This window comes from Bos grunniens, chromosome 4 (genome assembly GCF_055505025.1).
Source record: "Bos grunniens cultivar Pamir isolate PY7600 chromosome 4, Bosgru_T2T1.0, whole genome shotgun sequence".
NCBI classification, from domain to species: domain Eukaryota; kingdom Metazoa; phylum Chordata; class Mammalia; order Artiodactyla; family Bovidae; genus Bos; species Bos grunniens.
The window spans coordinates 43,317,404-43,330,109 of NC_141168.1; the positions used below are offsets into that span (position 1 = coordinate 43,317,404).

The following is a 12,706-nucleotide window of genomic DNA, read 5'->3' on the forward strand; positions in this document are numbered from 1 at the left end:
ACAGTTCAAAAGCATCAATTCTTCGGTGCTCAGCTTTCTTCACAGTCCAACTCTCACATCCATACATGACCACTGGGAAAACCATAGCCTTGACTGGACGGACCTTTGTTGGCAAAGTAACGTCTCTGCTTTTCAATATGCTGTGTAGGTTGGTTATAACTTTCCTTCCAAAGAGTAAGCGTCTTTTAATTTCATGGCTGCAATCACCATCTACAGTGATTCTGGAGCCCAGAAAAATAAAGTCCGACACCGTTTCCACTGTTTCCACATCTACTTCCCACGAAGTGATGGGACCAGATGCCATGATCTTCGTTTTCTAAATGTTGAGCTTTAAGCCAACTTTTTCACTCTCCTCTTTCACTTTCATCAAGAGGCTCTTTAGTTCCTCTTCACTTTCTGCCATAAGGGTGGTGTCATCTGCATATCTGAGATTATTGATATTTCTCCCAGCAATCTTGATTCCAGCTTGTGCTTCTTCCAGCCCAGCGTTTCTCATGATGTACTCTGCATAGAAGTTAAATAAGCAGGGTGACAAAATACAGCCTTGACATACTTCTTTTCCTATTTGGAACCAGTCTGTTGGTCCATGTCCAGTTCTAACTGCTGCTTCCTGACCTGCATATAGGTTTCTCTATACTTCTTCAATGCTACCAAAAAACACTCAAATAGAAACCGACTGTGTTACTTTTGAAAAGTATCTCTCAGACAGTTCTGGTAATAGCTGTTTTCTTTTTTTTTCTTAACACAACAAAGAGAACATCTGGGCCCCAGAGAACACTGAGTACTGCTTCAATTCCCCTTGACTCTGGCCCTCCCTTCTAACTATGGTTTCAAGCAAAGCACTTCACACTGCTATCTCCATTCCTCATCGGTGGAAAGGAAGAATGTCAGGCTCTGGCATCTTGAAGTACACATTCCCGGGGTGGGGGGGGCTCCCTGGGGGAGTCTCACTGGCCCCCTCCTTCCCCACACACTCATGTTCACTCTCACAGGCTAGGACACCAGGTCATTTTTATGATGCGGCTTCAGTATCCAATAAACTTAAGTCACTGCTGTAAGATATACAGGCTAACCTCTTCTAAATGAAGCCTAGAAGCTAGAAATGAATCCCAAAATGAAAACAGGAATATAATGTTTCTAGAGGAAAAAAAATACTTCTAGCAAACAACCTATATCTGTTTCTTGACTTGTAATTTAAATCAAATCCTTGAGGCCTCTTACACCTGAGGTTCCTTAGAGAAGGGGCAGTTTCAGGGTGAATCGCTGGGTGGGACAGCAGCTTCTCTACTGGATGAGACTGAAAACAGACCCTGAGGCAGGCGGGCCCAGCACAGCCCCAGTGAGGTCTGAGAGCTGCGTCTATGGGGAAAGCAGGCAGACATCCCTGGACCTCTGGCTTTCCACTTACTATTCTCAAAATACATGTTTACAGCCAACACCTTCATCTGAGCAAAAGAACCTCTTGGACACACGACACTCAACAGCACACACAACATGAAATCAAAATTAGCAAAAGGGATGCAGGAAATGCACAGCATACAATGTTCAGCAAAACAGAAGCCAAGTGTAAGAGAACTATATTATAAGCATACTGTGTGTGCGTGTGTGTGTGCGTGTGTGTTCAAACACATGCATGCACGTTTACATGCATAGGAAAAAACTGCAGAAATATCCCATAAAATTAAGGGGAAATGGTAGGATGTGTTCTTGTCTTTATACCCTTATCTTTGTTATCCAAATAGCCTACACTGATTATAATGAAGAAGAAAAACAGTCTGTTCTTGTTTAAGGAAAGAAAAGCAATACCGAGAACAGTACCTACTTGAGGGCTCACTATGTGCAGGACTCCTGCTCATCAGGTCTTACACACTGACCTCAGTCAATCTTCACCATAAGCCGACAGGGTGGGTACTTGGGGTGGCATTCCGGTATGTCCACGTGACTCTATCAAAGGGCCTCCTGCAATGGGCACCTGAAAAAGCAGGGACCAACAAAGGAAGGACCCTGTTTAGAGACAAGCCCAGAAAGCCAGCTCTCAGGCAGCGTGACTGCACGCAGGGAGGATGCCCCGGCAGAAAACTTCTGCCTTTTTGCTCTTGTGACAGCCCATGCAGAGATGCCCTCTGCACCTCTAAGGCAGAGATGTCACAGGATGTGGGTGAGCAGAACCAAAGGAGAGGCACGAAGGAATGAACTCAGCATGCATCAGACACTCACCTAACATGGAGCTAGGACCAGAGACAGGCTGAGTAAGTCTCTGCCCAACGCTGAAAGATGTGAGAACTAGTCATAAACAAATGGTAAGAGGAAACACACACTCAAAGGAGACGCAGTTACCTGTGGCAGGCGGCAGGACAGAAGGCTGGAAGACCTTACTGAGGGGACAGAAGCACTGAAGAGCGTGCTGTGCGTGGGCAAATGCACCAGCGCGATGAAGATGAAACATCTGCTGGGTATACTACTGGAAATCTGGAATCTGAAAGTGGAATAACTGAACACAAAGGCCATGCCACCCAAAATAAGAGAAGCACTGAGCAGCTTTCTAACACACCCTTTTTCTATCAGGACTTTACCACACAGGTCAACGCATCAAGCAGTTCCATGACACCACCCCTTCACGAGGCTCTTCTGTCTGCTTCCCTGTGCAGGAAGATGGGTAGCTCAGGAGGGACTCAGGAATTCTGTAGTACTGTAGTATTTGCTACTGAAAAAAATCCACGTATAGATGAATCTGCGCAGTTCAAGGTTGTATTGTGGAAGAGCCAATAATGCTTTCTTTCCTTTTTCTTCTTTTTAAAAAATTCTGTTCATGATTTTATAAAGGCAAAAGCCAGAGGTAGCACAGCCTTTCGGACATCTTTGCCAGCACTCTAGCACCAGCAAGTGCCATTATTACTGTTTTGCCTACAGCGACACCTGCAGATCCAGAGCAAAACTGCAGGACCTATTGCCACCAAAGTGGGACCAGACACAGAGATGGGATCAGAGGCAAACCCCACCCACCAGCTGCTCTGAGAGGTGTCCGATGTAGCCATTAGGATGTTGATAGTACTGATTTTGCATCCCTCTCCTTCCACAGCAACAGTAATGTCATCAGCATTTCTGAAAGTTTCCCAGCAGTATCCCTAGAAGTCCTTTGAGCACAGTTCACTGGGTCAAGTACAATAGAAACACTGGGACTCGAAGCAGTACTTTTTACAGTATCTTCACTTCAGACACTGTGAAGCTGTGAAGCTTCATATACTGTGAAGTTCCTCTGCAGAAAGTAAGCATGTTCTCAAAGCTATCTTGTATGGACAAGGAAATCTGTGTGCCCAAATGCTCTCTTCTCTAAGGAATAAAACTGGGCATCTTAAGCCCTGAGGTGGCATGTGTTAAAAATCTGCAGGTGTTAAAAATCTGCACATTATTTTATGTATAAGCAAAAATGTACACTGCAGAAACTTTAACCTGTGGTTGGCAGGGCCTAGGTTGGGGACAAGGAGTTGACTCCAAAGAATGATTTGCCTGTAGACTGAGAGAAGCTGCCATCACCACTACCCAACATTGGGCAGAACCACCAGCAAACAGGTAGCAAGCAGGAGGAATCAGAAATCAGTCATCTCAAACTGGAAATCAGACTCTAGGTAACTGGTTTTTGGACAGGGTACCCAGGAAAGGCAGTGCTCCTGTGTGGCTACCTCAAGAGTAACTGTCTTAGGTTATTTAATTAACAGAATCCCCAGATCTACAGGGGCTTCCTTGATGGCTCAAACAGTAAAGAATCTGCCCGCAATGCGGGAGACCTGGGTTCAATCCCTGGGTTGAGAAGATCCCCTGGAGAAGGGAACGGCACCCACTCAGTATTCTGGCCTGGAGAATTCCATGGACAGAGGAGCCTGGCAGGCTCATGGAGTCATAAAGAGTCAGACACCACTGAGCGACTTTCACTTTCTTTCTTTCGCTTTTCAGATCTACAGTTCACAGGATAAGTGATTCTGGGCACTGACTGGAGGGACTAGGGGGACAAGGACGGCTTTCATGTTCCATTTCAGAGCTGCCCCAGCAGTGTCTGTCAGAGCGAGCTAGAGATCTGGACCACAATTTCTTATTTTGTTCATGGAAAATCAGCAAGTACCTGAAGGCCAAGAAGGTTCAGTCCCTGGAACCACTGAGCCTGTAGCATCAGTCTAAGGTTTTCTGGGACACACCCAAGTCTTCAGTCTATACTTACACCAGGGTAGGATTCACAAAACCCAGAACACAACTCTTTGGTCTAAGAATAGGGTCTCTGCAAAACAACAAGGCAGCTATTCTAATCTATTACTCATGAATCAAAAACAAACCCCCTCTTTTAATAGAGTTTTTAGACATAAAAAGAATGCAAAAAATTAGTAAAATGAAGTATACAAATCATTATAGAAAAATTAGAAAATATAGTAAGGAAGAACAAAGGCAATGAAAACCACTCACAATTCCACTCATAACGTATTTCCTTCCAGGCTTTTCTCACACATACAGTTAACCCCCTCTTGAACACATGGTGGTTACAGGCACTGATCCTCCATGCAGTCGACCTCAGCCTTTCAGACTCTGCTGTCTTACCCCAACCTGTCTCCAAAAAATTCATTTTCCCCAGAACAGGTCACAGGCACAGTGCAAGGAGAGGGAAGAACAGAAGGGAAGTTAAATTAGAAGGGATGAGGCAGGAGAGGTAGCCCAGGAGAGGGCAGGGAGCGGTCCTATTAAAGAGGGAAGAAAGCAGATTTGCCTAAAAACAGAAACAGGCCAGGAGCAGCATGGTCTTTCAGACACTGCCTCAGCTCATACACAAGGAGGTATCAGCTCTTCTCATCCAAATGGGAGCAGTGAAGCACCAGGGAGCGGAACCTCTGAAAAGTGAAGACAAGTACCAACACAGGGCCTGACTGAAGCCCTTCCGCTCAGTCGCTGTATGATCCTTAGTTCATTCAACAGTCACGACAGCCAGTGAGGCAGGTGCTGTAATTACCACCTTTGCATTGCAAAGGCGAAAACGGAGACACAGAAAAGTGACCCTGCTTGCCCAAGATAATACATTTACTAAATGGCAGACCCTGGGGGGAACTCTGGGTCCACAGTCCCCCGTATCAGACAACCTCTTCACGTGTCCATTAGACCAAGAGGATCCCAGGCCTGCATCTCAGCAGTTACTCTGCAGGGGAAGAACAGAATCAAGACTCTGAGGAGAAACTTCCACACAGATAAGTAGGTCTCATGGGAAAGCATAACTCTATGAACCCAGTGCTCTAACTTTGGCTCAAGCTCTTAACTGGCTGTATGACTGTGGGCAGACTATTACCTTACCTTACAGAGAGAAAAAGGAAGAGGACTGAACTAGTTGACCTACAGCTTTCAAAATATATAAATAATGTACAACTCAATAACAAAAAAACAAAGAACCCAAACAAAAAATGGACAGGAGACCTAAACAGACATTTCTTCAGAGAAGACATACAGATGGCCAACAGGCACATGAAAAGATGATCAAATCACTATTAGACAAATGCAAATCAAAACTACAATGATGTATCACCTCACACTGGTCAGAATGGCCATCACTAAAAAACCTACAAATAATAAATGCTGGAGAGGATGTAGAGAAAAGGCCAGCCTCCTACACTGTTGGTAAAAATGCAAATTGGTACAGCCACCATGGAGGTTCCTTAAAAAACTAAAAATAGTGTTACCACAAAATCCAGCAATACCACTCCTATATCCAGAGCATATATCCAGAGAAAATTCTAATCTGAAAAGACATATGCACCCCAGTTTACAATAGCCAAGACATGATAGCAATGCAAGTGGCCATCAACAGATGAGTGGATAAAGATGTGATACACACACATACACACACACACACACACACACACACACACACACACACAATGGAATGCTATTGGGCTATTAAAAAAAAAGGAAATAACGCCATCTGCAGCAACATGGATAGACCTAGAGATTACCATACCCCATACCAAGTGAAGTAAGCCAGACAGAGAAAAAAACAAGTATCATAGGATATCACTCACACGTGAAATCTAAAAAAGATACAAATGAACTTATACACAGAGCAGAAGCAGACCCACAGACACAGAAAACAAACTTACAGTTAACAAAGAGAAAAGGGAAGATAAGTTGTCAGTTAACAAAGAGAAAAGGGAAGATAAGTTATAAGTTTAAATTATCAGACACATACTACTATGTAGAAAACAGATAAACAAGATCCTTCTGTATGGGACAAGGAACTATATTCAGTACCTCGTAATAAACCATGATGGGGGAAAAGAAAAAGAAAGGAAAGAAGCAGCCGAGTAGAGATTCTTACTTGGGAAGAGCTAGCGGTTCCCTGGGGGCTTCAGCAGCGCCAGCATCTGCTCCCGGTGCCTCTGCCTCCCCAGAGCTGACAGCCACTTCCTGCAGGGTGCCCCGTGGGCCTGGGGGCTCCTGGGGCCCACCTGAGTCTGTGGTGGAGTCTACCTCCACCTCCTGAACCGGGGCTGGAACTGGCTCCTGCTCCGCTGTGGCAGCTGCCACCGCCGTGGCCTCCTCTTCTTCCTTCCTCCTGATTTTCTCCTCCAGCTCTTTTCTCCTCTTTTCATCATCCTGACGGGCCATGTGGTCAAAGGTTTTGAATACCTAAAATCAAACAGCAATTCAGTGTTGAGTTCATCTGCCAGTACTGTATCACACATTCTGTAGAAATACAGCAAAATCTGGTTTAAAAAAAAAAAAGAATGAAAAAGCAATAGATAAGAAGATGTTCCCACTAGCAAAATGGAAATGCACTTCAAATTCACCAAAAGCCACTACGAAAACAATCTTTAACAGGGGAATTCCAAAAATCAATGAAAAAGTGAAACTTTTACAAGCCAAGGCTCACAATATTTACACACCTATGAGCCCAATATTTACGTCAAAAGACGTGTAACTAAATGGTCTCATCTGTCATTACTTCTACAGCCCCAGAGAGTCTTGTTCAAAATGCAAAGAACCCATTGTCCTGGTGCTGGGAGCTATAAAGGCCCCAACAACTCAGATGCAAAAAGGGAAGATGGGGAATTGGTTGAATTTCAGTCCACAGTGCAGGCTGGCTCACTGGGTTGCTGCTATCGTCCTACACTGCATGGGAGGAGGGACAGTGCAAGTCTCACCCTGGGAATTCAAAAGACATTCATAACGTGCCTACAACTTGCCAGGAGCACCAAAAATCCAGCGACAGCTCCCACCCTTGAACAACTCAATTTTCTGGCATGTGGATCAGTCATTAATCTTTCCTGGGACACAGTCACACCCAAAAAAGTACTGCAACTCTCCATCCAAAAAGTGCACAGGAAAACGGCATATTGCATGCACTATTTAAGGGTGCACATAACCCTGAAGTGTGGCCAGGACAGACCCAGAAGTGACAAGTCTGACAGGAAAGGCTGTGATAGATACATGTGATGCCATCGGAATGTGGGTGCAAACAAGCATTCTGGCGACAGAGAGCTAAGGACATCTCTTAGAAGAAGGGGGTCTGCATCAGACCTTGAATGAAAGGTATGTCTTCCAGAGGAATGACAGGAGGAAATGTCACAGCGCCAAGAGGTGGGCTCATCAAGAAATATCTCTTATGGCAGCTGGAGACAGGAAAGCCAGAAGATCCACGTTGAAAAGTGGGTGGGAGGAGACCCTTACATTCAATCCAGCAACCATGCCCCTTGGTATTTACCAAAAGAAGATGAAAACATGTACCAATAAAAACCTGTACACGGATGTTTATAGCAACTTTATTCATAAGAGCCAAAACTTGGAGGCAACCAAGATATCCTTCAATAAATGATGGGATAAACGAACTGGTGCATCCAGACAATGGAATATTATTCTGCCATAAAAAGAAATGAGCTATCACCCATGAAGAGACATGGAGGTTATTTAAACGCATATTAGTAAAAGAAGCCAATTTGAAAATGCTACACAATGTGTGATTCCAACTATATGACACTGTGGAAAAAGCAAAACTTTGGAGACAATAAAAAGACCAGTGGTCGCCAGAGGTTGAGGGGAGAAAGGAATGAACAAGTAAGACTACACAGGATTTTTTTAGGGCAGTGAAAATACTCTGTGTGATGTCATAATGAGGGATACATGTCATCATACATTTGTCCAAATCCCATAAAGTGAACAACACTAAGAATGACCTCCAAAGTGAAGTCTGGGTTTGGGTGACTATGATATGTCAATGCAGGTCCATCCATTGTAAGAAATGCACCACTCTGGTGGGGGATATTGACAACAGGGGAAGCTGTAGGGGTGGGGGTGGCAGGGGGTAAATGGGAAATCTCTGTACTTTCCCTTCAATTTTGTTCTGAACCTAAAACTACTCTAAAAAGTAGTCTTAACAAAACAAAAATGTTTTAAAGTGTGTAGAAGTCAGTTTCCAAAGGGTTAGAATGTAGACAGGGGCTAAATAACTGCTGTGTGCACTGGGCCAGAAGACAGAACAAGAGAAGTTACAATGTCAGTGTTTTTATAAACATTCTCTCACAACCCTCAGGAAAATGCTGTTAGGAAGATAGCACTGATATTTCAAAGATGAGGGAAAACTAAGCTCAGGGGGTAACTTGCCCAAGATCCTGCCAATGAAAGAAGAAAGTAAACAATCATACAGGAAGCACACTAAACCCTGAAAGGAAATGGAGGCAGAGGAAGGCAAGGGAAATCCTAAGGTTAAAAACTAGAAACAGTACCTATCTCTGCTTCTCCAGAGAACCTGAGCCCCTGACTCACTCCTCTCACACCCATGTCAATGTCACCAGACACCAGACCCACTGCCCTCAGAGCCGTTCATCTTCCTGACACACCACATCTTCATCTTAACTCCAGAAAAGAAGTAACAGCAAGGGCTCTCTCCAAACACTGGGACCTCCCTTGGACCCCAGGCCTCATACTCCTGATGACACTGTGGCCCCCACTGCCCTTGCTTACTCAGCACCCCCGGCTCCTCTAAGATGACACATGCTTCACCTCTCACATCGCCGCTGACCTCAGCACTCATTTCAGAATTCTGGATTGCGGAGCTGGAAGATGTGTCCCTGACCTCCAAGCAACCTTCTCAATTGACAGAGAGAAGAGTGAGTCTCCCAAGACTTCCCAAGAAGCTCCAGGAGGAGCAAAAAGAGCTAGCTTTCCTGACTCTCATGGGGAGGTGGGGTGGCGGGGGTGGGGGGCGGGGGGGGGGAGGGGGTGGTAACCTTTTAAGCAGGCTTCCCAAACTGAAATCCAGAATAAACACAGGTTCAACTGAAATGAACAAAATGTCAGTCTAAATTACTGTTTTCTTAAATACACTAATAAATAAGGGAGTGGAATACAATTTCCACATGCATCTTTCCTGCTGAAGGTCCTTCAAACTGTACAGCCTGGCTGTGCAAGCCCTTAGAACTGGGAGGAAAAATTGAAGAAGGTTTAAACCACACAAACATCCCATACCCCAAAATACCAGGGGAAAACAGGAGTTCCAGAATGGAGCACTACAATACTCCCATCCAAACTCTCTTTGCCTGAATTCTGAAAAGACCCCCAAGCACCCCACTGCCCAATGCCTCTCTGAATAAAAGAACAGCTCCCCAGGATTTACCCTGATCTACTCAACCACAATAACCAGGGGACATCTGCTCTTTTAAAGTTCCTTGGGCAATGCTGACGATTGAGAACCACTTTCAAAAAACACTACACTCCTCTTAACTACCTGCTAGAAATTGTCCCTCCTGGTTTCCATGGAACTTACTGCCCTGCCCACTTCCCTCCATCCCCCTCCCACTCCTACAGCCTCTTGCTTCTTCAATTCCTTCTCTGGGGTCCTTCCCTCCAAAAGCACCTTCTCTCTGCCGTGCTCCTTCACCTTCAGCTCCTCTCCTTCAAACCACTCAGATTCTTCTACCTCCCATGAGATTCAGTCCCACAATTCAACAGCCTATGGACAGAGACTTCTGTCTGCAATCTCCAATTCAACTTGTCTAAAACTAAGCTTCTTCCCCTAAACTCATGTGACAATTCAGTGAATACACTACTGATATTACAGTGCCCTGGTCTGAAACCTTGGGTCACTGCTGGCCCATCCCACCCCTCTCTGCCTTGTTCCCTACCTCCACTTTATTAAACTGTTCACCAAGTCTTAACCTTTGAGAGTCTCTAAAACATAGCAGGTGTCTTACATACTGTTACCAGATTCATGAATTACCTCTGTCAGTTCACCTGTAAAACAAGGAGAAAGATCAACCTTTTCAGGTTGTTAGGAACAAATGACAACCTAGAACAAAAATTACATAACAACTGCTAGGTGCTCAGTAAATGTTCCTTTCTTTTTTCTGCAAAAGATCACCCTAGACAAAAGTGTTGCCACTCTACAATGGACTGGTTAAATAATAGAACAGAAAGATATGGAATCAGAAAAATGAAGTTTTGAGCTCTAGCTATATGATGAGTTTGGTCAAAACACCTGATCTGCTGAACTGGCACCCTCATTTGCCACATAAAATTCAACCTTATCTACTTCTCAGGCTTCCGTGAAATTATTCATTTGCCAAAGGATTTGCTAAAAACCATCTCTGACACACAGTTCTCTGATCACTTGGATGGTACTTAACCACTACAAGGATGAGGAACAGCCTTAAGTTTTCAAACGGAATACCAACCTCACTCCTCATTTGACCATATCATCTCTGGTTGTTATTCAAACATTCTAAGCTTTTGTTTCTTCATGCAGGCACTTAGGAAAGTAATATCGGACCAACCTGAAGTGAGTAGCAAGACTTCACGAGATGAACCTTTGAAATCACTTTATAAACTGTAAAGTGCTAGACAACAGTGAGAGGTATCGCCAGCATTTCTACCTTCTCAGGTTCCTGGCTCAATGCTTGACTGAGTATCCTCTTTTGATCCCATCAAAATTCCACCTCCTCTACAAAACTTGTCTTCATTTCCAAAAGATCATTTCTATTCCTTTCCTTCCAATGGCTCTGTCAGATAACAGGCAAAGATCCCTGCTACTGTATTTCATCTCTTTAAATATAGCGTAAGTGTCCCAAGCAGAGAAACCATTATTTAACCATCCGCATAACCAGTGTATCTCCAATGCCTGCGGCGGCTGAGAGTGTGAATTCTTGCTTATTACATTTCAAATACCCCGTCAACTTCAGTGAATGATAGCCTCCAACATAAGCTTAACCTGGGATGCACAGATATATGCTCACATGTAAACTTATTAAGTACTATTATACGGTCTTCGACGTGAAAAGTCACGTTTCAAATAAGAGAACCACACCCATCACACAGCCTCCCCCTCGTCCAGTAGTCGTAGTTCTGAGGTGTGCAGGTGTCCGTGCTGCCGCCGCCCCTTCCCCAGTCTAGCCTGCACTGTTTTCATTCTCTGCCTGGCCGGCCCTGTCACTCGAAGGGGTTACGCGCTGCTGGAGCTGACCGGGCCCTACGCTTCTGACATCCAAATGCACCCTATCGGACCACGCTGCTCTAGAGCCGGCATCTCTCGCACAGGAGTAAACTGATAACAGACTAGCATCTCGGCAGAAGCCGCGGCCGCAGGAGGCGGGTCCGGGGAAGCGCCAGAGAATGAACTGAGGTCGGCAGCGGAGGAAGCGGCGGGCTCGCAGGAGCCTGAGCTCCCAGAGGGTGGGGGACTACGGGAGCGGGTTCGCGGGGATCGGGGCTCCCACGATCTTCCCCCACCTCACCCCGAGGTTCCCGCCCACCGCGCGTTACCTGCAGCACCAGCGCCTGCGCTGCCCCCGGGGGAAAGCCCATGCGGTCCGACGGGTGGCGCAGCAGGCGGTAGAAGTCCGTTTTGCGGTAGAGGAAGCCGAAAAGCACACGCAGAAAGTCCTGAACGTTGCCCACGTGCTGCAAGATGCCCAGCAGGGCCTGATCGTACAGCTCGGCCGCCCCGGGCTCCATGGCGTCGCCGGCCGGAGGAAAGCTCACTCACTGCGGGCGCGGCCCGGACGCCGGCCTATGGCCACTTCCGGTGCTCTGCAGTAACGGCCTCGGCCGCTAGCGCGCCCGGGAAACTTCCGGTCCGCTCTTGTTCGCCCCCGCGGTGGAGATGGGCTGGACTGCGCTGGAGCCGACTGGACCCAGGCACCGCCCCTATTGTCCCCGGGCTTCTCGGGCGGTCTCGCTGAGGAGCAGAAGTGGGCCGCGAAGCGCAAGAGGGCCCGGGGCTGCGGCATTGAGGGCGCCTAGTGGCCATGTTGGAAACTGGCGGAAAAGTTGTAGCGCGGGCAACAACTGTTACGTGAGCCACGCTGTTGTCACGTGGTTTGTGGGCTGTGTTCCAGACTGGATATCCAGAAACTAGGCGGGACAGCGAGAACCCTTTGCTTGCGAGTCCCAAGAGGAAACTGAGACCTTTCTGTTGGTGTGTTTCCCGTTACTAACGTAGTCGTGGGTGAAATGCAAGGTGATGTGCATAAATAAAAGAAGACAAGATTGTCAAGGGAGTGCATGTACCAGTATTAAATGGAAAGAGCTAGATGCAGAATAATCTGGTGTGCCATCCTGTGAAATATACATATACGCATATATATGTGTGTGTGTAGTATATATGCGTATGCATAGTATATATATATATATATATATATACACAGACAGCATGTATACATGTTCTAAGTGTCTTTCAAAGCATAATCTG

General features: G+C 45.9%; 1 protein-coding gene across 1 annotated transcript in view; it reads right to left on the bottom strand.

Moving 5' to 3' along the window:
- The window catches only part of NUDCD3 (NudC domain containing 3), a 70,552-nt gene extending 58,525 nt beyond the window's left edge, over positions 1-12,027 (bottom strand). Inside the window, exons 1-2 of the mRNA XM_086396130.1 lie at positions 11,779-12,027; positions 6,344-6,654 (exon numbers count right to left, since the gene is read on the bottom strand). Coding sequence (XP_086252256.1) covers positions 6,344-6,654; positions 11,779-11,970 — 503 coding nt within the window. The 5' untranslated portion in view covers positions 11,971-12,027. The remainder of the gene's footprint in view (positions 1-6,343; positions 6,655-11,778) is intronic.
- Between the last annotated feature and the right edge of the window lie 679 nt (positions 12,028-12,706).